The 24,680-nt window shown below is 41.8% G+C and overlaps 1 protein-coding gene across 3 annotated transcripts; it reads right to left on the bottom strand.

Moving 5' to 3' along the window:
• On the bottom strand, nucleotides 1-24,459 carry LOC139562245 (putative ZDHHC-type palmitoyltransferase 6). 3 transcript variants are annotated; one of them, XM_071379753.1, is made up of 10 exons: nucleotides 24,133-24,459; nucleotides 15,272-15,407; nucleotides 14,719-14,829; nucleotides 9,630-9,762; nucleotides 9,064-9,242; nucleotides 8,755-8,828; nucleotides 8,441-8,540; nucleotides 8,243-8,328; nucleotides 6,384-6,574; nucleotides 1-1,165 (listed from the first exon to the last, which is right to left on the bottom strand). In XM_071379753.1, the coding sequence occupies exons 1-10, from the start codon at nucleotides 24,242-24,244 to the stop codon at nucleotides 689-691; spliced, it is 1,599 nt and encodes a 532-aa protein (XP_071235854.1). In that variant the 5' UTR covers nucleotides 24,245-24,459; the 3' UTR covers nucleotides 1-688. The 3 variants fall into 3 exon arrangements, with proteins under 3 accessions (XP_071235854.1, XP_071235853.1, XP_071235855.1); XM_071379752.1 differs by having other exon boundaries at nucleotides 8,441-8,603; nucleotides 24,133-24,458; XM_071379754.1 differs by lacking the exon at nucleotides 15,272-15,407 and having other exon boundaries at nucleotides 8,441-8,603; nucleotides 24,133-24,458.
• Nucleotides 24,460-24,680: the final 221 nt, after the last annotated feature.

Below are 24,680 nucleotides of genomic sequence, written 5' to 3'. Positions count from 1 at the left end.
TCATTTCATCATATTACTTTTATTTAATTAAAAAGAAACCGGTCACGTTTCAAGTGACCAGTTATCTCCAATGAAACACTGTTTTAAATACACCAATGCATTAAAATGTAAAACAGAAAGCTAACTCCACGGGATGTACTGTAGTAAAATAGTGGGATCCTTCACAGGACAGCGCACACTCAGTTGTTCATAAACTAGCTACATTGTTGTAGAAGTACCGTCAGCTTTAAAATAGCTCAGAGCATCACATAAAACTAGCTCTACATGTACAGTATACATAGGAAATGCTTACCAGGACATAATGTTACGTCAGTGCGTTATGTGAGGAGTGTGACATGTTGATTTGTTAGCTGGCAAGATTTCCGCATTCAGTCTACTGTAGTCTATATATTAAAAGTAGAATTTTTCAATACCTATGTTCAAGTATAAAGTTTAACATATATGTTGACGACCACACTCCCAAAGACAATAAGGAATATCTAATGTTAAGATCTATTAAAACTAATTCTGGTCTACACACCACTTGTTTATATGTTTAATAGCGGTATTAGCTTCCCAAGGTAATGCCTAGGCTTTAGCTCACCATGCTAACAGTCTCACAGATGATCCAGTCGGTTTCAAGAATGGAATATAACATTCATATATACATTGTTCTTCATTACACCACAGGTTTTAGAGTCCATATTGTCTAAATGTCTATGGAGATATTGTCCCCCGTCTGTCCATAATCTAACCGTCTCCTCCCCTCCAATAGGAAGGTAAGAACTGTTGTCCAGCGGTGTCCTAGTGACCGTTGCCGAGTCTCGCAGGTAGGTTTGAAGTAGGTCGTAGTCCCCATGGCGATTGCATCAAACTGTTCTGTCAACAGCCAAGCCTCCCAAAAGATTGTCAGAGCGTTCATTATTGTCAATGTGACCACCCAGAACTGTGCAGCTACTGCCCTAACCAACGACTGGTCCTCAAGGGACACCACCACCACATACAGGTGGTAAATGGCCGCAGCCACGAAAAGGAGGTGTGCTGCGGCCATGGAGAGGACGAAGATGATGAAGAGTCGATGGTTTCCCCTACCAACGCAGCGGTTCAGGAACAGGCAGTGGTGGTCGTAATCCCTCACACACACATCACACAATTTACAGTGTTTAGTATGGTCCGGCTGGAACAACTAGAGAAGAGAGGGAATAGCAGTGAGAAACACTTTCTGTTTGAGTGGTTAACTTGACAAGGGATAGATGCGGACCAGATTGTTAGATCAAATTTGCTAAATGTGCACCAAAGTGGATATGTCAAATCCGTCATGATTTATGTATTTTAAACAGGCCCACAATGTGGTTAAGTTACATTTGGATATGTTTGTCTGTTTTCGTGCATTAAAATGTAGAAGTTGTCCCTTTTCAGATTTAGAAGAAGTGACTATTAAATGCCAATTCCCGTTCGTATAAATCGATGGTGGTAGTCAGTCGTTTTTTAACGAATGCAGTTGATTGGTAATGATATGAACATGTGTTGGGGTTGACATCCATACAAGCATTATACTCCAATTTGTGCCTCAACATAGTGTGAAATACGCCTAACTGTAGGCTAATTTTGCTGGAGGGCAATGAGGAGACTGGTTCTTTCCCCCACGCGTTTCCATGGCAATTCCATTGTTATGTTCGAGTTCGATTGACTTGTTTACTGCATCTATGCACTTCTATAAATCATATCATAAATACAAAAACTGTTTTAAGCAGGGGTTGGAACCGGTTCAGGGAAAATAACTGAAAACCGTAAAATAACGAAATTTGAGGAACAGAACCAGAACGAAAGTGATCTATACTAACCGGTTAATAACGTTCTGGGCATTTTTTTTTCAGTCCCACAAAAAACGCAACAAAGTGCCTATGCAAAGCCCTCACTGTCACTCAAATGTATTCCAGTGTCTGCCTGCCAGCTGAAAATCATTGCCAGTGTGTAGGCTATCTGCCTCTCCCCTCCCTCGGTAGCTAATGACGTAACAAGCATGATTCAGAAATTAGGGAGATCTTTTTTATTAGAATGGATTTACTTTTCAATGCTAGTTACAGATACCATAGTTATCACTTTTCACATTGGATGTATTAACTACAGAAAGGTAAGACGTGTTATTTTAATTCTGGTGCGCACTGCACACACACACGTTTGTTTGCTAGCTAGCTCCGGTCTAGCTCTCAAACTTTAGGCTGCATTATGTGTAATGTAATGTAACTAATCAAGGGCATACTCTAGTCCAACGTTAGTTAAACCAACTCTCTGAAGTTCAAAGACATTCAAAAGTTCCTTCATAGAAGCCACTCCTCCGTATGTATAATTCTATGGGCCTTATTCAGATAATGTATGTCATAACAACAAGATGCCTAACGCTCTCTGCGAAATTTCAGTTGCATCTTGCACACCCTACACTACACTTGTTTGTCCAACGCATGTAGCTACATAGCAAGCTGTTCTATCCATTGGTAAAGTAATTTAATGTCTAGCTAAATGTACAAAAATATTGTTTTGAGGTTTAAAAAGGAACATAAATGAACGATATAAACCGCTACTATGTTTTAGTTAGAACTGATTCAGAACTTTATTTTTCTGGTCGGAACGGAATCCAAAAAATTATGGTTTACGGTCCAAACACTTAATCCCTCAGCCTTCAAATTAAGTGGACATTTCTGTTGACTTATCATAACGTATGACGAGTATACACTTGGAGGGCTAGGAAAGAAGGAATGACTTGCAGATGACACAACCCTGTTTTTGAAAGATTTTGATTGGATCTCTTTTAGTCCCCATTTGGACTAATCTTCCAAGAGTCCTTAAACATTAAAATACAATTTATAATACAAACACATTTCCACATATAACACACTATTACAAACATACAAAGTATACTAACATAATGACCCAATAAATACTCAATCTAAAGAAATATTGATTATTCTTCTACTATAGTCCCACAACATTTCTATGTATTATATTTCAATTGTTTTAAAATAATGTTTACATTTATATATTGACAACGCATAGATGGTAGACAATCTATTTCTAGCATTTACGGAATGTCTGTCTCTTACCAACTGAATACCGTTGTGAATAGAACTTGGCCGTTTTAAATGATGTATATGTAACCGATGTGAAATGGCTAGCTAGTTAGCGGTGGTGCGCGCTAATAGCGTTTCAATCGGTGACGTCACTCGCTTTGAGTGGTTCCCCTTGCAAGGGCCGCGGCTTTTGTGGAGCGATGGGTAACGATGCTTCGTGGGTGACTGTTGTTGATGTGTGCAGAGGGTCCCTGGTTCGCGCCCGGGTCGCCTGGTTCGCCCGGGTAAATATTTAGCTATCCTTCTGATTATGCATGCTGTTTTAATATTTTTTTTTTTACATAGATTAGTTATTTGAGACGACCATGATAAGCAGTTGTCTAGCTGCACTTCCAATAGTTTGGTTTCTGCCACTTCTTCAATTTGTACTCCTCCCATACTTAATTGTATCCCATGCTGTTTTGGCCTTTTCCTAGTGGAACAGACCAACATAATTTTGGTTTTCTTGGTGTTTAAAACAAGTTTGTTTTGGCAAAGCCACTCCCTAATATTCTTCAAATCTCCTTGTAAAGCTTGCTGTACCTGTTGAACCGATTGTCTTGCTGCATAAATTGTAGTATCATCTGCAAATATAGTAGCTTGAGTTTCAGCTAAGGGAAGGTCGTTGGTATATATTAAATAGAGAAGTGGCCCAAGGCAGCTGCCCTGCGGTATTCCACAGTTTAACACGAGGGGAAGAAAATGAACCATTGATATAGGTGGACTGTTTCCTGTCAGTTAGATATGACTGTACCCAATTCAATGCTACCTCCTTAAAACCATAATGCATACATTTTGTCAAAATTATTTCATGATCCACTAAATCAAATGCTGATAAATTGGGCTAAACATTTTTTAAAGAATCCTACTTCAATTTTGGATTTTCATCCCTCATTATTTGTTCTCCCGTTTTGGTGGCCTCAATTTTATGTTACTTTGTAACTATAACATTGATAAGATTCCTGCAAAATTATCTGCTTTTCATAGACAAGTATTCTTAGCGTGGTCTTTAATATATAAACATAATTTTTTTCCCTCATAGGTATTTCATTTGGAACAATAAGGACATTTTGTATAGAAACAAGTATTTATTTTTTAAGAACTGGTTCAATAATCATATCCTTCTGGTGAGTCAACTTTTTAATGCAGAAGGATTATTACTCAATTATAAGGAATTTTTAACTCGTTACAATATCCCTGTAACACCTAGAGAGTTTGCCATAGTCTTTGATGCTATTCCATCTGGAACTCTCATGTTATTTAAAGGTGTAGCCAGACCTCACGTTCTTGACCTACCCTCGCTTAATCCAGTTGACTCTTCAATAGGGAAAATGTTTCTCCTTGCTCCGTCAAAACAATAGGTCTATACGTGCTTTATTTCAAAGGGATATTGTATCCATCCCTTATGTCACAAGTTACTGGAATACATTGGTCACTAATATCTATTGGAAAAAGTCTGGTTATTACCACACATACTTGCTTGTTAACAAGGTCAAAGAGGTCTCTTTCAGAATGATCCATAAGTATTACCCTGCGAATCATTACCTGAAGAAACTCAAAAAAGACATTAACATTGATTGTACTTTTTGTGTTGAGCATCCAGAAACAGTTTCACATTTATTTTGGCATTGTCTACATGTAAAACAATTATGGAAAGATATTCACAGTTTTATAATTGTTAATCTTCTTGATGACTTTTGTTTTTTATGAGAGAATGCTGCTCGGTTTCCTTAACCATAATAAAGAAGAACAATTTTACCTTAAATCTAATTGTGCTAATGGAAAAATTCATATTCATAAATGTAAATTCACCCCAAAAATCACTCTTCTGTGTTTTCTATAAGGAATTCGAGCAGTACATTAAGACCATTATACAGTCTTCTAATAAGAAAGCTGTTAAAACAATCAGTATGTATGCATTTAAGGTCTTTCTATAATCTGTCATTTGTTGTACCCCCTAGCATATGTTATCATTGTCTGTTTGTATACTTCTTGTATGTATACTGATTTTTCTCAAAAAAAAGAAGGAAAAAGAAGGAAGGAATGATTTTTAAAATGGGCCACCCTTGGCCGGAAATTCGTCACTCATTCATCCCGCGATGATTGTGTTTCCAGCCACCGGTAACTTGTGGGTGCTTTATATGCACTACAGTCAATTATGATTGTATGTCTACATATTAAATATATCATTATTAATATACGCCTACTGTATGATAGCTAGCAAATGAATTAGCTAACTATCGTTAGCCTGCCTAGCTGGAACTTCTGAAGAAGGAACATTTTTCATTTCTACAATTTCCAAAAGATAACCAAACAAAACCATTTACTTTTTACGTAGTAGCAAAATGTCTAACTTATTTGCATTAGTTTTTACTTATACTTGCATGTTGACTTCTCCATTGATGTTGTTCTTAAGTTTCGCAGACTTTTCTTAGCGGATGTACAATCGTTGCGAATGGAATTATGGGGAGTTTCAGGCCAGGAGTGAACATAATTGTACACTCACAAAGCTGACTAAAAACGAGGGCTGAGGGGCTTACGTTACAAACGTCCCTTGCTTGGCTAATCATTTGGACCACCTGCCAAGATGGCGACGGGGATTCCCCCAAGGGCACAAGGCGAGGGTAAGTGGACGAGGGTGTGTCTTAAGTGTTTGGACTGCATCCGATGGTTCTATTCAGAACGAAACGATTGAAAAACAATTTTGGTTCCAACCCCTGGTTTTAAGTGGGTTAGGGTTAACAGTGTTGGCAATTCCAAAAAATACAGGGAATTCAAAGCATTGACAGAAAACGCAGCTTATTACCATCTGCTGCTATTGATGAACACCCACTGTAAAACATATTTTTTTTAAAGTTGAGTCAACTTTTAAATCAAGGCAATCTGCTGCAACACAATTTTGGGGCAGGAAAGTTCTGGGTACATAGATTCCTTTGTTGTCTCAACACACTTGCAAAAGTTGAGTAATCTAGATAAAGAAAACTGCTGACTGGATCGAGGCGCCGTTTGGTGAGCATGTAGTTCTCTGTGGATGTGCACAGTTTTGTTCGGGAATATGGAGGATGGACGAAAAAAAGATGGTGAAAAAGGAAATTTAACATGCATTGCCCAATTAAATTTCATCACCACTATAATACAATGACAAAAGGAGGGCAGGATAAACGTATTTCTCGACACAACTCAATCCTTAGCTACATCACTAACTTAACCTTTTCTCTTCTCACAGTAGATAAAGAACCACTGTGTTTTCTTAACTCATAATAAAGATTGATTGATTGATGGATTGGTTCTCCTCACCTCACAGTAGATGCAGAACCTCTGAGGATTCTGTTTTTTCTCCAGCAGGTCTGCTATGGAGGAGTAGCGAGGATCTGCATCTCCCGGTCCCAGCTCCCCAGGATCCTGGGTTAGAATCTTCCAGAACATGGCCAAAACCATAGAGAACTGGACCAGCGACACATGACCCAGAACACTATCTCCCCACAAGCGTCACAGCGGGTTAAGGCTCAACCAACAATATACTACATGTAGGCTACACATTTTTTTATATACATATTTTGATGTATGTGTGTATATGTATATATGTGTGTATATATATATATATATATATATATATATATGTATATGTATATATATACACTGCTCAAAAAAATAAAGGGAACACTTAAACAACACAATGTAACTCCAAGTCAATCACACTTCTGTGAAATCAAACTGTCCACTTAGGAAGCAACACTGATTGACAATAAATTTCACATGCTGTTGTGCAAATGGAATAGACAACAGATGGAAATTATAGGCAATTAGCAAGACACCCCCAATAAAGGAGTGGTTCTGCAGGTGGTGACCACAGACCACTTCTCAGTTCCTATGCTTCCTGGCTGATGTTTTGGTCACTTTTGAATGCTGGCGGTGCTTTCACTCTAGTGGTAGCATGAGACGGAGTCTACAACCCACACAAGTGGCTCATCCAGGATGGCACATCAATGCGAGCTGTGGCAAGAAGGTTTGCTGTGTCTGTCAGCGTAGTGTCCAGAGCATGGAGGCGCTACCAGGAGACAGGCCAGTACATCAGGAGACGTGGAGGAGGCCGTAGGAGGGCAACAACCCAGCAGCAGGACCGCTGCCTCCGCCTTTGTGCAAGGAGGAGCACTGCCAGAGCCCTGCAAAATGACCTCCAGCAGGCCACAAATGTGCATGTGTCTGCTCAAACGGTCAGAAACAGACTCCATGAGGGTGGTATGAGGGCCCGACATCCACAGGTGGGGGTTGTGCTTACAGCCCAACACCGTGCAGGAAGTTTGGCATTTGCCAGACAACACCAAGATTGGCAAATTTGCCACTGGCGCCCTGTGCTCTTCACAGATGAAAGCAGGTTCACACTGAGCACATGAGCACATGTGACAGACGTGACAGAGTCTGGAGATGCCGTGGAGAACGTTCTGCTGCCTGCAACATCCTCCAGCATGACCGGTTTGGCGGTGGGTCAGTCATGGTGTAGGGTGGCATTTCTTTGTGGGGCCGCACAGCCCTCCATGTGCTCGCCAGAGGTAGCCTGACTGGCATTAGGTACCGAGATGAGATCCTCAGACCCCTTGTGAGACCATATGCTGACACATGCACATTTGTGGCCTGCTGGAGGTCATTTTGCAGGGCTCTGGCAGTGCTCCTCCTTGCACAAAGGCGGAGGTAGCGGTCCTGCTGCTGGGTTGTTGCCCTCCTACGGCCTCCTCCTACGGCCTCCTCCACGAACTGAGAAGTGGTCTGTGGTCACCACCTGCAGAACCACTCCTTTATTGGGGGTGTCTTGCTAATTGCCTATAATTTCCACCTTTTGTCTATTCCATTTGCACAACAGCATGTGAAATTTAATGTCAATCAGTGTTGCTTCCTAAGTGGACAGTTTGATTTCACAGAAGTGTGATTGACTTGGAGTTACATTGTGTTGTTTAAGTGTTCCCTTTATTTTTTTGAGCAGTGTATATATATATATATACACACATATATATTATAAATATATATATTATACGTATAATGTCAGCAATTGTGAAAAACTGAGTTTAAATGTATTTGGCTAAGGTGTGTAAACTTCTGACCTCAACTGTATGTTTATATATGTATTAGGCAGTACAGTATCACTGTAAGATAAAGGATATTAGGCGGCAGTATTTTGTAGTAGAAACAGACTAGAGAGTGGAACAGTCCAGCTATCATAGTCCCTAGGTAGACGGGGTTGGCCAACCTGCAACACAACAGTTAATGGAACAAAGAACAATTACAATGGATGAATATACTGTATAATGCAGACATACACAAACACACAGTTAGCACGCACATAGACACACAGTCTGTACCTCTGGTAGGTGGTCATGCGGTGGAACTGGGAGAATATACTCCTGGCCAGCCAAGGGAAGAGGATGGCGCACGTTATCCCTCCGTAGCCCCCCAACATCGCTGCGATAATCAGAATCACTCCTCCGATCAGACACGGGAAGAATAATGTCCAGTAGTACAGGACTGCACGCACACACACAAACAAAGATCCACGCATGCACAGATACACACAGAAACAATTATACACAGGAACATGATTCGATGTCACACAAAGTTCATTACAGTTAAACTTATCACAGCCTCATTAGAGACTAAAGGCGTAGGTAGCACTTACGTGGGGACTCGTCAGGTTTGCTGAAGGGTGGCTCCTTCATGTAGCGGATCAGTAGTTTGGCCAGCTGCAGATGTCTGTGGAAATACAACCCCAACACAGAAAGTGATGGTGATATGGCAATGGGTCAGAAGAGGTTGACAGTGTGATATATTCCTGGGTGGTATTTGTCACACAATGGAAAATGTTTAAAAACTTTTGCACCTGAAAAAAATAAAAGTGTCTTATTGCACAAGTCCCTGTTTGTGTCTGTTGTCCTCCGTTTTGTGCCTAATTAATACCCAGGTAAAGGTTAGAGCTATTGCGACCCACCTGAATGTCCTTCCCTGCCTGCAGAGGTCCAGAGGCGTGTGTCCGCTGTAGGTCTTCAAGTGTAGTATCCTGAAGCCTGATCTCTGTAGCAGTGTCCAACACATCTCTGTACAGCCTCTCTCCGATGCCACATGAACCGCTGTCAACCCATCCTCATCCACAGTCTCCACCATACACCTCTGACACACACACACACACAAACAAAACTTATTTTAAATAGTGCGGCAGCAATCCTAAAAAGTTGAAGGGTACTGCAGTCGAGTGCTTCATCGGGCTCCAGCTCTTTCAGCAAGCAGCGCATGTTACAGAGATTGTGCACTTGTTCACCTCCCTCCACTGATTTGAACAGACCCGACTGGAAATATGGCGGAACTCCCACTTTCCCATGCCTCCACTAATCCAACGCTTTTACATTTGTGGGAAGTAGTGAATGAGTGCACACTTCAGGAGAAAGGAGATATTATTGTGACGCACATAACTCTGCAAGGTAAACTCCCCAATAGAAGGGGGAACATGGAAGTCATCATCAGACTTACTCTCCAAGCAAGTCAGTGTGTACACCTCACCTTGTTTCGGAGCAGGTAGCGGACCACCTCGGTGTTGCCAGCATCAGCAGCCAGGTGTAGAGGTGTGACATTGTACATGTCTCCATCACACCACCTGAACATTCCCGTCTCCCACAGGTACTGCATCGCAACACTGGGAGACACGACGCAGGGTAAGTGTGTGTAGTGTGTGTGCGCATGACACATGTCATGTATTGACATCGTATGTCACTGATGCACAACACGTACACGGTGGCAAGAAAAAGTATGTGAACCCTTTGAAATGACTTGTACCTCTGCATAAATTGGTCGTAACGTTTGATCGGATCTTCATCTAATGTCACAACAATAGACAAACACAGTCTGCTTAAACTAATAACTCAAACAATGATAAGTTTTCATGTCTTTATTGAACAACACTGTGTAAACATTCACAGTGCAGAGTGGGAAAAGTATGTAAACCCTTGGACTTATTAACTGGTTGACCCTCCTTTGGCAGCAATAACCTCAACCAAACATTCTGTAGTTGCGGATCAGACCTGCACAACAGTCAGGAGGAATTTTGGACCATTCCTCTTTACAAAATTGTTTCAGTTCAGCAATATTCTTGGGATGTCTGGTGTGAACCGCTCTCGAGGTCATGCCATAACATCTCAATCGGGTTGAGGTCAAGACTCTGACTGGGCCACTCCAGAAGGAGTATTTTCCTCTGTTGAAGCCATTCCGTTGTTGAATTACTTCTGTGTTTTGGGTTGTTGTCCTGTTGCGTCACCCAACTTCTGTTGAGCTTCAATTGGTGGACAGAGCCTTACATTCTCCTGCAAAATGTCTTGATAAACTTGGGAATACATTTTTCCGTCGATGATAGCAAGCTGTCCAGGCCCTGAGGCAGCAAAGCATCCCCAAACCATGATACTTCCTCCACCATACTTTACAGTTGGGATGAGGTTGATGGTGGTGTGCTGTGCCTTTTTTTCCCGCCACACATAGTATTGTGTGTTCCTTCCAAACAACTCAACTTAGTTCCATCTGTCCACATAATGTTTTGCCAGTAGCACTGTGGAACATCCAGATGCTCTTTTGCTAACTTCAGATGTGCAGAAATGTTTTTCTTTGGACAGCAGTGGCTTTTTCCGTGGTGTCCTCCAATGAACACCATTCTTGTTTAGTGTTTTACGTATCGTATACAGAGATGTTAGCATGTTCCAGAGATTTCTGTAAGTCTTTAGCTGACACTCCTAGGATTCTTCTTAACCTCATTGAGCGTTCTGCGCTGTGGTCTTGCAGTCATCTTTGCAGGACGGCCACTCCTAGGGAGAGTTTCAACAGTGCTGAACTTTCTCCATTTATAGACAATTTGTCTTACCGTGGACTGATGAACATCAACTTTTAGAGATACTTTTGTAACCCTTTCCAGCTTTATGCAAGTCAACATTTCTTAATCTCTTTCGTTTGAGGCATGGTCCACATCAGGCAAAGCTTCTTGTGAAGAGCAAACTCAAATTTTGTGAGTGTTTTTTTAAAGAGCAGGGTAGCTCTAACCAACATCTTCAATCTCGTCTCATTGTTTGGACTCCACATTAGCTGACTCCAATTAGGTTTTGGAGAAGTTATTAGCGTAGGGGTTCACATACTTCTTCCAACCTACACTGTGAATGTTTAAATTATGTATTCCAATAGACAAAAAAAATACAATAATTTGTGTGTTATTATTTTAAGCAGACTGTGTTTGTCTGTTGTTGTGATTTAGATGAAGATCAGATCTAATTTCATGACCAATTTATGTAGAAATCCAGATCATTTCAAAGGGTTTACATACGTGTACGTAAACTTCCGACCTCAACTGTATGTTGGAGTCATTAAAACTCGTTTTTCAACCACTCTACAAATTTCTTGTTAACAAACTATAGTTTCAAGTCTGTTAGGACATCTACTGTGTGCATGACAAGTCATTATTCCAACAATTGTTTACAGACAGATTATTTCACTTATAATTCACTGTATCACAATTCCAGTGGGTCAGAAGTTTACATACACTAAGTTGACTGTGCCTTTAAAAAGCTTGGAAAATTCCAGAAAATGATGTCATGGCTTTAGAAGCTTCTGATAGGCTAGTTGACATAATTTGAGTCAATTGGAGGTGTACCTGTGGATGTATTTCAAGGCCTACCTTCAAATGTAAATGTGAATTATAAGTGAAATAATTAGTCTAAACAATTGTTGGAAAAATTACGTGTCATGCACACAGTAGATGTCCTAACAGACTTGTTGAAACTATAGTTTGTTAACAAGAAATTTGTGGAGTTGTTGAAAACGAGTTGTAATGACTCCAACCTAAGTGTATGTAAACTTCCGACTTCAACTGTATATACAGTGGGGCAAAAAAGTATTTAGTCAGCCACCAATTGCGCAAGTTCTCCCACTTAAAAAGATGAGAGAGGCCTGTAATTTTCATCATAGGTACACTTCAACTATGACAGACAAAATGAGAGAAAAAAAATCCAGAAAATCACATTGTAGGATTTTTAATGAATTTATTTGCAAATTATGGTGGAAAATAAGTATTTGGGCAATAACAAAAGTTTATCTCAATACTTTGTTATATACCCTTTGTTGGCAATGACAGAGGTCAAACGTTTTCTGCAAGTCTTCACAAGGTTTTCACACACTGTTGCTGGTATTTTGGCCCATTCCTCCATGCAGATCTCCTCTAGAGCAGTGATGTTTTGGGGCTGTTGCTGGGCAACACGGACTTTCAACTCCCTAACAAAGATTTTCTATGGGGTTGAGATCTGGAGACTGGCTAGGCCACTCCAGGACCTTGAAATGCTTCTTACGAAGCCACTCCATCGTTGCCCGGGCGGTGTGTTTGGGATCATTGTCATGCTGAAAGACCCAGCCACGTTTCATCTTCAATGCCCTTGCTGATGGAAAAAGGTTTTCACTCAAAATCTCACGATACATGGCCCCATTCATTCTTTCCTTTACACGGATCAGTCGTCCTGGTCCCTTTGCAGAAAAACAGCCCCAAAGCATGATGTTTCCACCCCCATGCTTCACAGTAGGTATGGTGTTCTTTGGATGCAACTCAGCATTCTTTGTCCTCCAAACACGACGAGGTGAGTTTTTACCAAAAAGTTATATTTTGGTTTCATCTGACCATATGACATTCTCCCAATCTTCTTCTGGATCACCCAAATGCTCTCTAGCAAACTTCAGACGGGCCTGGACATGTACTGGCTTAAGCAGGGGGACACGTCTGGCACTGCAGGATTTGAGTCCCTGGCGGCGTAGTGTGTTACTGATGGTAGGCTTTGTTACTTTGGTCCCAGCTCTCTGCAGGTCATTCACTAGGTCCCCCCGTGTGGTTCTGGGATTTTTGCTCACCGTTCTTGTGATCATTTTGACCCCACGGGGTGAGATCTTGCGTGGAGCCCCAGACCGAGGGAAATTATCAGTGGTCTTGTATGTCTTCCATTTCCTAATAATTGCTCCCACAGTTGATTTCTTCAAACCAAGCTGCTTACCTATTGCAGATTCATTCTTCCCAGCCTGGTGCAGGTCTACAATTTTGTTTCTGGTGTCCTTTGACAGCTCTTTGGTCTTGGCCATAGTGGAGTTTGGAGTGTGACTGCTTGAGGTTGTGGACAGGTGTCTTTTATACTGATAACAAGTTCAAACAGGTGCCATTAATACAGGTAACGAGTGGAGGACAGAGAAGCCTCTTAAAGAAGAAGTTACAGGTCTGTGAGAGCCAGAAATCTTGCTTGTTTGTAGGTGACCAAATACTTATTTTCCACCATAATTTGCAAATAAATTCATTAAAAATCCTACAATGTGATTTTCTGGATTTTTTTCTCTCATTTTGTCTGTCATAGTTGAAGTGTACCTATGATGAAAATTACAGGCCTCTCTCATCTTTTTAAGTGGGAGAACTTGCACAATTGGTGGCTGACTAAATACTTTTTTGCCCCACTGTACATACATACATACATACATACATACATACATACATACATACATACATACATACATACATACATACATACAACCGTTCAAAAGTTTGGGGTCACTTAGAATTTTTTTGAAAGCAAAGCAAAAAAAATTGTCCATTGAAATCAAATTGATCAGAAATACAGTGTAGACATTGTTAATGTTTTAAATGACTGGCTGGAAACGGCAGATTTTGTATGGAATACCTACATACAGGTCAACCGATTTATGATTTTTCAACGCTGATACCGATTTATTGGAGGACCAAAAAAAGCCTATACCGATTAATCAAACAATTTTTATGTATCTGTAATAATGACAATTACAACAATACTGAATGAACAATGAATACTTATTTTAACTTAATATAATTCATAAATAAAATCAATTTAGTCTCAAATAATGAAACATGTTCAATTTCACTTGCGCAAAAGAAGGAAGCTCGCGCAGCTCATGCTAGCACATACGCAGATCTCAATCCCATTGAGCACGTCTGGGACCTGTTGGATCGGAGGGTGAGGGCTAGGGCCATTCCCCCCAGAATTGTCCGGGAACTTGCAGGTGCCTTGGTGGAAGAGTGGAGTAACATCTCACAGCAAGAACTGGCAAATCTGGTGCAGTCCTTTGTTCAGGGACACAGTATTCCATTTCTGTTAGTCACATGTCTGTGGAACTTGTTCAGTTTATGTCTCAGTTGTTGGCAGCAGGTAGCCTAGTGGTTAGAGCGTTGGACATGTAACCGAAAGGTTGCAAGATTGAATCCCCGAGCTGACAAGGTAAAAATCTGTCGTTCTTCCCCTGAACAAGGCAGTTAACCCACTGTTCTTAGGCCGTCATTGAAAATAAGAATTTGTTCTTAACTGACTTGCCTAGTTAAATAAAGATTTTAAAAAATCTAAAAAATCTTATGTTCATACAAATACTTACACATGTTAAGTTTGCTGAAAATAAACCCAGTTGACAGTGAGGACGTTTCTTTTTTTGCTGAGTTACGTGTGTGTGTAATATTATGTAGCTGTGTGTGTGTGTGTGTGTGTGTGTGTGTGTGTGTGTGTGTGTGTGTGTGTGTGTGTGTGTGTGTGTGTGTGTGTGTGTGTGTGTGTGTGTGTGTCCTTACATGTTGCCTCCAGACACTCCATGGTGTAGGGCGGTTTTTCCCTGATGGTCTACCATGCGTAGATCAGCTCCATGCTGCATAATCTGGTGCATCACATATACATTACCGTGCCTGGAGAGACACAGACATCACCGTCAATAATAATTACTATTAATAGTACAATTAATTCTTTACCAGTGCTAGTACACAAGCTTTTTGCTACACCCGCAATAACATGTGCTACATATGTGTATGCGACCAATAAAATTTGATTTGCACTTGTTCACTCCCCCTCAAGGATTTCAAAGCATTGGACTGATGTAAGCACAGGCTGGAGGGAGGTTCCACCATATGTCTTACACCAGTCCATTCCTTTTACATCCATGAGGGGGAGTGTACGAGTACACATTTCAGGGAGAAGAAGGAGAGACGGGGCATTTCTAGATGCTCCAGGGGCCCAATGCTCTTCCCCTAGTCCCTTTCCATAGATCTAATAGGACTGGAAAGGGGGACCTATTCAATCCATTAAAATCTGCAGATACTGACGTGGTAGGAGACAGGTAGTGTTACCGACCTGCAGGCTAAGTGGAAGGCCGTCATTCCTGCATCGCAGGTCAGGTTGGGGTCAGCTCCATTGCTTAGCAACAGGTTAACTATCGAACGGTTACCTTGGAAGGCCGCAAAGTGGAGAGGGGTGAAACCACCCCAACCTACACACAGACACAGACGCAGATACAGACCGACACACAAAGATGATTAGGGTGCTATAACTGTAAATGATCACATTTATTTGATTACTTACAGATAGTCACTTCAAAACCTAACCACCTAAAGAGCAGTAGGCCTACTATTGTCTCTATTCCACTGTCTTTTTAGCTGCTGTGACTTCCTGCCATACTGTCACAGGAGATGTCTGAAAGGATAGACTAACTACTCATCTCAGATCGCTGATAAAACAGACAAGGTCCCTCAACATGACAAAATCCCAACAGGAGACATCAGCAGTCATCTAAGAACAGTGAGTGGTGATGCATTCTGGAACTGTGATGGAACGCTGGACCTTAAATTTTGTATGGTTTTAAACTAAGCGGAATATGGCCAGTAGTAATAAGATGGTACGATTGGTTATAACACATGTTATATATATATATATATGTATATATATATCAAAGCAATTTGCTCATGCATGTTTGATGTTGCAAAGCGATAGCTGTGTGAAAAAGGCTTCTGGAAAAGCTCCTGGAAAAGCTCTGACAACAATCATCTCAGTATGATCACCTCTGACATGCTTATTATTCAGCATTTACTTACGGAAGTTAAGAACAAATTCCCTAGAATAACGGTATGATAATTTAGGCACACTACCCGGACGTGCCCTTAGAATAGGCCAAAGTATGGTTCGCCCAAAGTCGGTTTCCTCCTCAACTCAAGAAGGCGGGAGAAAATGAAAAATATATGCATATTCTCTTTATGAAACACCATTTTCCACCACCACGCTAGAGTGGCTATTGCTCGTCCCGGATGTCGCGTACCGCGTTAAGCCAAGTAGCGCGTTAAGCCAATCAGGTTGCAGCAGTCTGTATTTTCACCCCTGGTCTGATAGTTTCAAAATGAAAAACAGCCCAAGACCATTATTCCTCCTCCACCAAACTTTACAGTTGGCACTATGCATTGGGACAGGTGAGGGTTCCTGGCATCCGCCAATCCCAGATTTGTCCGTCGGACTGCCAGATGCTGAGGCGTGATTCATCACTCAGAACGCGTTTCCACTGCTCCAGAGTCTTTCCACTGCTCCAGAGTCCAATGGCAGCGAGCTTTACGCCACTCCAGCCGACACTTGGCATTGCGCATGGTGATCTTAGGCTTGTCTGCGGCTGCTCGGCCATGAAAACCCATTTCATGAAGCTCCCGACAAACAGTTCTTGTGCTGACATTGCTTCTAGAGGCAGTTTGGAACTCGGTAGTGAGTGTTGCAACCGAGGACACGCGCTTCAGCACTCTGCGCTTCCGTTCTGTGAGCTTGTGTGGCCTACCACTTCGAATCAAATTTTATTGATCACATACACATGGTTAGCAGATGTTAATGCGAGTGTAGCGAAATGCTTGTGCTTCTAGTTCCGACCGTGCAGTAATATCTAACAAGTAATCAAACAATTTCACAACAACTACCTTATACACACACAAGTGTAAAGTAATGAATAAGAATATGTACATATAAGTAAATGGATGAGCGATGGCCGTGCAGCATAGGCAAGATGCAGTAGATGGTATAGAGTACAGTATATACATATGAGACGAGCAGTGTAGGGTGTGTATACATTATATAAAGTGGCATTGTTTAAAGTGACTAGTGATACATTTATTACATCCAATTTTTAATTTTTAAAGTGGCTCGAGATTTGAGTCAGTATGTTGACAGCAGCCACTCAATGTTAGTGATGGCTGTTTAACAGTCGGATGGCCTTGAGATAGAAGCTGTTTTTCAGTCTCTCGGTCCCAGCTTTGATGCACCTGTACTGACCTCGCTTCTGGATGATAGCGGGGTGAACAGGCAGTGGCTCGGGTGGTTGTTGTCCTTGATGATCTTTTTGGCCTTCCTGTGACATCGGGTGGTGTAGGGGTCCTGGAGGGCAGGTTGTTTGCCCCCGGTGATGCGTTGTGCAGACCTCACTACCCTCTGGAGAGCCTTAAGGTTGTGGGCAGTGTTGTTGCGCCTTCTTCACCACGCTGTCTGTGTGGGTGGACCATTTCAGTTTGTCCGTGATGTGTACGCCGAGGAACTTAAAACTTTCCACCTTCTCCACTACTGTCCCGTTGATGTGGATAGGGGAGATGCTCCCGCTGCTGTTTCCTGAAGTCCACGATCGTCTCCTTTGTATTGTTGACGTTGAGTGTGAGGTTATTTTCCTGACACCGCACTCCAAGGGCCCTCACCTCGTCCCTGTAGGCCGTCTCGTCGTTGTTGGTAAGCAAGCCTACCACTGTACTGTCGTCTGCAAACTTGATGATTGAGTTGGAGGCGTGCATGGCCACGCAGTCATGGGTGAACAGGGAGTACAGGAGAGGGTTGAGAACGCACCCTTGTGGGGCCCAAGTGTTGAGGATCAGCGGGGTGGAGATGTTGTATCCTACCCTCACCACCTGGGGGCGGCCCATCAGAAAGTCCAGGACCCAGTTGCACAGGGCGGGGTCGAGACCCAAGGTCTTGGCTGATTTATTTCGATTTTCCCATGATGTCAAGCAAAGAGGCACTGAGTTTGAACGTGGGCCTTGAAATACATCCACAGGTACACCTGCAATTGACTCAAATGATGTCAATTAGCCTATCAGAAGCTCTAAATCCATGACATAATTTTCGGGAATTTTCCAAGCTGTTTAAAGTCAACTTAGTGTATGTAAACATCTGACCCACTGGAATTGTGATACAGTGAATTATAAGTGAACTAATCTGTCTGTAAACAATTGTTGGAAAAATTACTTGTGTCATGTACAAAGTAGATGTCCTAACCAGCTTACCAAAACTATAGTTTGTTAACAAGAAATTTGGGGAGTGGTTGAAAAACGAATTTTAATGACTCCAACCTAAGTGTATGTAAACTTCTGACTTCAACTGTATAAACTCAGCAAAAAAAGAAACGTCCCCTCACTGTCAACTGCGTTTATTTTCAGCAAACTTAACATGTGTAAGTATTTGTATGAACATAAGACTCAACAACTGAGACATAAACGGAACAAGTTCCACAGACATGTGACTAACAGAAATGGAATACTGTGTCCCTGAACAAAGGGGGGGTCAAAATCAAAAGTAACAGTAAGTATCTGGTGTGGCAAGCAGCTGAATTAAGTACTGCAGTGCATCTCCTCCTCATGGACTGCACCAGATTTGCCGGTGATGTCTGGTGAGGACCTGCCTTACAACAGGCCTACAAGTCCTTAGTCCAGCCTCTCTCAGCCTATTGCGGACAGTCTGAGCACTGATGGAGGGATTGTGCGTTCCTGGTATAACTCGGGCAGTTGTTGCCATTCTGTACCTGTCCGGAAGGTGTGATGTTCGGATGTACCGATCCTGTGCAGGTGTTGTTACACATGGTCTGGCACTGTGAGGATGATCAGCTGTCCGTCCTGTCTCCCTGTAGTGCTGTCTAGGCGTCTCACAGTACAGACATGGCAATTTATTGCACTGGCCACATCTGCAGTCCTCATGCCTCCTTGCATCATGCCTAAGGCACGTTTGTGCAGATGAGCAGGGACCCTGGCCATCTTTCTTTTGGTGTTTTTCAGAGTCAGTAGAAAGGCCTCTTTAGTGTCTTAAGTTTGAATTGCTTACCGTCTGTAAGCTGTTAGTGTCTTAACGACCGTTCCACACGTGCATGTTCATTAATTGTTTATGGTTCATTGAACATGCATGGGGAACAGTGTTTAAACCCTTTACAATGAAGATCTGTGAAGTTATTTGGATTTGTATGAATTATCTTTGAAAGACAGGGTCCTGAAAAAGGGACGTTTCTTTTTTTGCATGGGCTGCGTCTCAATCCACCGCATCCGCCTATGTCGCCCTTCCGCATCTGCGGTTGAAAGTGTCAGTGTCACGACTTCGACCGAGGCAGGCTCTCCTTCCCGTTCGGGTGGCGTTCGGCGGTCGTCGTCACCGGCCTATTAGCTGCCACTGATCCTTTTCTCCCCCTCCCTATGTGTTTATTGGTTACACCTGTTTTGTAAACGTCAAATTGTATATTTTAAATCTTTTTTTAAATATATTTTTTTGATGCCTAAAGGGGTCCTACAATTCGAAATCAAATAGCTAAATGATCCATGGTATGACCTTCTTAAAACAATTCCATATGTTAGCTTAGAACAAACAACACTGTAGTTACTCCACAATACTAGCCTAAATGACAGGGTGACAAGAAGGATATATATTCCAAAACATGTATCCTGTTTGCAATATGGCACAAAAGTAACTGCAAAAAATGTGGCAAAGAAATGAATACAAAGCGTTATATTTTGGTCAAATCCAAATCCAATTGCACTGAGTGCAATTCTTCGTATTTTCAAGCATGGTGGTGGCTGCATCATGTTATGGGTTTGCTTGTTGTTGGCAAGGACTAGAATGTTTTTGGGGATAAAAATAAACAGAATAGAGGTAAGCACAGGCAAAATCCTAGAGGAAAATCTGGTTCAGTATGCTTTCTAACAGACACTAGGAGAGAAATTCACCTTTCAGCTGGACAATAATCTAAAAAGCAAGGCCAAATATACACTGGAGTTGCTTACCAAGACAACATTGAATGTTCCTGAGTTGCCAAGATTCAGTTTAAATTGGCTTGAAAATATATTGCAAGACTTGAAAATGGCTGTCTAGCAATTAACAGCAACCAACTTCACAGAGCTTGAAGGGTTTTTAAAAGAATAATGTGCAAATATTGTACAATCCAGGTGTGCAAAGCTCTTAGAGACTTACCCAGAAATACTCACAGCTTTAATCACTGCAAAAGGCAATTGTAACATGTATTACCTCAGGGCTTGAGTAGTTAGGTAATCAAAATATAGTGTATATACAGTGGGGAGAACAAGTATTTGATACACTGCCGATTTTGCAGGTTTTCCTACTTACAAAGCATGTAGAGGTCTGTAATTTTTATCATAGGTACACTTCAACTGTGAGAGACGGAATCTAAAACAAAAATCCAGAAAATCACATTGTATGATTTTTAAGTAATTAATTTGCATTTTATTGCATGACATACGTATTTGATCACCTACCAACCAGTAAGAATTCCGGCTCTCACAGACCTGTTAGTTTTTCTTTAAGAAGCCCTCCTGTTCTCCACTCATTACCTGTATTAACTGCACCTGTTTGAACTCGTTACCTGTATAAAAGACACCTGTCCACACACTCAATCAAACAGACTCCAACCTCTCCACAATGGCCAAGACCAGAGAGCTGTGTAAGGACATCAGGGATACAATTGTAGACCTGCACAAGGCTGGGATGAGCTACAGGACAATAGGCAAGCAGCTTGGTGAGAAGGCAACAACAGTTGGCGCAATTATTAGAAAATGGAAGAAGTTCAAGATGACGGTCAATCACCCTCGGTCTGGGGTTCCATGCAAGATCTCACCTCGTGGGGCATCAATGATCATGAGGAAGGTGAGGGATGAGCCCAGAACTACACGGCAGGACCTGGTCAATGACCTAAAGAGAGCTGGGACCACAGTCTCAAAGAAAACCATTAGTAACACACTACGCCGTCATGGATTAAAATCCTGCAGTGCACGCAAGGTCCCCCTGCTCAAGCCAGCGCATGTCCAGGCCCGTCTGAAGTTTGCCAATGACCATCTGGATGATCCAGAGGAGGAATGGGAGAAGGTCATGTGGTCTGATGAAACACACATAGAGCTTTTTGGTCTAAACTCCACTCGCCATGTTTGGAGGAAGAAGAAGGATGAGTACAACCCCAAGAACACCATCCCAACCGTGAAGCATGGAGGTGGAAACATCATTCTTTGGGGATGCTTTTCTGCAAAGGGGACAGGACGACTGCACCGTATTGAGGGGAGGCTGGATGGGGCCATGTATCGCGAGATCTTGGCCAACAACCTCCTTCCCTCAGTAAGAGCATTGAAGATGGGTCGTGGCTGGGTCTTCCAGCATGACAACGACCCGAAACACACAGCCAGGGCAACTAAGGAGTGGCTCCGTAAGAAGCATCTCAAGGTCCTGGAGTGGCCTAGCCAGTCTCCAGACCTGAACCCAATAGAAAATCTTTGGAGGGAGCTGAAAGTCCGTATTGCCCAGCGACAGCCCCGAAACCTGAAGGATCTGGAGAAGGTCTGTATGGAGGAGTGGGCCAAAATCCCTGCTGCAGTGTGTGCAAACCTGGTCAAGAACTACAGGAAACAGATGATCTCTGTAATTGCAAACAAAGGTTTCTGTACCAAATATTAAGTTCTACTTTTCTGATGTATCAAATACTTATGTCATGCAATAAAATGCAAATTAATTACTTAAAAATCATACAATGTGATTTTCTGGATTTTTGTTTTAGATTCCGTCTCTCACAGTTGAAGTGTACCTATGATAAAAATTACAGACCTCTACATGCTTTGTAAGTAGGAAAACCTGCAAAATCGGCAGTGTATCAAATACTTGTTCTCCCCACTGTATATACTGTATATCTATTTTTTTAGGTTTGTAAACCTTATCTACAAAGGTTTGAATTTTTCTTCCACATTACATTATTTTGTATAGATCGTTGACAAAATCCATTTTAATCCGACCTTGTAACACAACAAAATGTGGAAAAAGTCAAGGGGTGTAAATACTTTCTGAATGCTCTGTATATACAGTGCATAGTTATCTTATTCTAAAATTTATTGAAAAAAAAAATCCTGATCAATCTACACAAAATACCCCATAATGATAGTGAAAACAGGTTTAGAATTTTTTGCTAATTTATTAAAAAATAAAAACAGATACCATATTTAAATAGGTATTCAGACACTTTGCTATGAGACTCTAAATTGAGCTCAGGTGCATCCTGTTTCCATTGATCATCCTTGAGTCCATGGACATGATTTGGAAAGGCACACACCTGTCTACATAAAGTCCCACAGTTGACAGTGCATGTCAGAGCAAAAACCAAGCCACGGGGTCGAGGGAATTGTCCCTAGAGCTCCGAGCCAGGATTGTTTCGAGGCAAAGATCTGGGGATGGGTACCAAATAATTTCTGCAGCTTTGAAGGTCCCCAAGAACACAGTGGCCTCTATCATTCTTAAAATGGAAGAAGTTTGGAAACACCAAGACTCTTCATAGAACTAGCCACCTGGTCAAACTGAGCAATCGGGGGAGAAGGGCCTTGGTCAGGGAGGTGACCAAGAACCCTATGGTCACTCTGACAGAGCTCCAGAGTTCTTCTGTGGAGATGGGAGAACCTTCCAGAAGGACAACCATCTCTGCAGCACTCCACCAAATCAGGCCTGTATGGTAGAGTGGCCAAATGGAAGTCAGTAAAAGGCACACGACAGCCCGCTTGGAGTTTGCCAAAAGGCACCTAAAGAACTCAGACCATGAGAAACAAGATTCTCGTCTGACGAAACCAAGATTGGCCTGAATACCAAGCGTCACGTCTGCAGGAAACCTGCAACCATCCCAATGGTGAAGCATGGCGGTGGCAACAACTCTGGAGAGACCTGAAAATAGTTGTGCAGCGACGCCACACATCCAACCTGACAGAGCTTGAGAGGATCTGCAGAGAAGAATGGGAGAAACTTCCCAAATACAAGTGTGCCAAGCTTGTAGCATCATACCCAAGAAGACTCAAGGCTGTAATCACTGCCAAAGGTGCTTCAAAGTACTGAGTAAAGAGTCTGAATACTTATGTAAATGTAATATTTATATGTAAAATAAATGTTTTCATTTATTTTGGTAAAGTTTCTAAATGTTATTATGTGGTATAGTGTCGATTGATGAGGGGGGGAAAAAACAATGTAATCCATTTAGAATAAGGCTGTAACATAACAAAATGTGGAAAAAGTCAAGGGGTCTGAAAACTTTCCGAATACACTATATAGTCTAATGAGTGTGCATAGGGTCAGTACAAGAGTCAGTGCAGATAGTTTGGGTACCATTAATTGACAATTTAGCAGCCTTCTTTTTTTATATATGTTTTTATTTAACCTTTAACTAGGCAAGTCAATTAAGAACAAATTCTTATTTACAATGAAGGGGGTGTGGGCTGGGATTAAACATTTAAATGTAGGACAAAACACAGATCACGACAAATGACACCACAAATTGACATAAAGAGAGACCTAAGACAACAGCACAGCATGGCTTGTGGGTAGAAGCTGTCTCAGCGCTTGTTGGTCCGAGAGCTGATGCTCCGGTACCGTTTGCCCGACGGTACCAAAGTGAAAAGTCTATGGCTTGGGTGGCTGGAGTCTTTTACAATGTTTCGGCCTTACTTAGCAAAACGGTACTGTTTGGACTAATGATTACACCCCAGGGTTGAAAAAAAAACTGACCGCTGCAACCTGATTGAAAGAACACAGTATGCGAGATCCGGGACAAGCATTGTAGCATGGTGTTTTCTTCTCGCCATTAAATCGAGTTAAAGAGGAAATTGACACCTTTGCAGCCTGAATGGACAATGTTATGTACGAACCGGTCCACGGGGATACATATACGTGTATAGCCGGCTGCGCACGAAAAGGGTTGGGTTTGTTGAAATTGTCTCCGACGTGACGCGAAAATATCTAGCTACCAGGCCTGTCCTGAGAACAGTCTTGGTTTCCACAAATGCTCTTCTGCAATATGGTAGGCTTTTGGATTAAAAAAAAATCGAAAATAACATTAATTCCCCAAATGTGTGCACAGTAAATTGTTGGCTAATGCATACTACAAAAATGCATAGGCAGGCCTATAAACGTACCTTTCTCTTTGAGGATAGATCGATCATGTTGAATGAAATGTGCACACTGATCAATGTTCCCTCGTTGGATACAGTCAAAAATGTCCCCGTCGATCCTAGGCATCGGAAGCATAATGCGAATACTGTGACGCCTGACTATCACTCTGTCAATGTAAACAACATATCTTTACAGAGACGATACATTGTAACAACAATCATACGTTCATTTAGTAAAGGCCCTTGTCTATCAAGGATTTAGATTTGTTTTGTCTTTAAACTGTCTGCAGTCACGCATGCTACGTTCACGTTAGGTTAGACTGCAGTTGGCAGGACAGACCCCGCCTAGCGCATCTGATTAGATATAGACACACGTGACCCGGCTCTGAGTTTTCCCCATCACTGGTGTTCCTAGAATATTTTATTTTAAAAGAAACGACTATTAATGATAATATGAGAGACTCTGATGTTTTATTTTGATCCAAATGATATGGACCCTGATTTAACTTTCATTGTTAATTTGTTTATCTTTCATGGAAGATTATTTATCCATAAAATGAAGTGGGCAGAGA

This window comes from Salvelinus alpinus, chromosome 32 (genome assembly GCF_045679555.1).
Source record: "Salvelinus alpinus chromosome 32, SLU_Salpinus.1, whole genome shotgun sequence".
Classification (NCBI taxonomy): domain Eukaryota; kingdom Metazoa; phylum Chordata; class Actinopteri; order Salmoniformes; family Salmonidae; genus Salvelinus; species Salvelinus alpinus.
The sequence above is the reverse complement of the archived record's forward strand: the minus strand, read 5'-3'. Positions and strand labels throughout refer to the sequence as shown.

Coding starts and splice junctions, on each gene's coding strand:
- LOC139562245 (XM_071379752.1), bottom strand. CDS start 24,244: ATGCTTCCGATGCCTAGGATCGACGGGGACATTTTTGACTGTATCCAA. Junction 15,408..24,132: donor ATCTATCCTCAAAGAGAAAG/GTACGTTTATAG, acceptor GTCTGTGTGTAG/GTTGGGGTGGTTTCACCCCT. Junction 14,830..15,271: donor GCCTTCCACTTAGCCTGCAG/GTCGGTAACACT, acceptor GTGTCTCTCCAG/GCACGGTAATGTATATGTGA.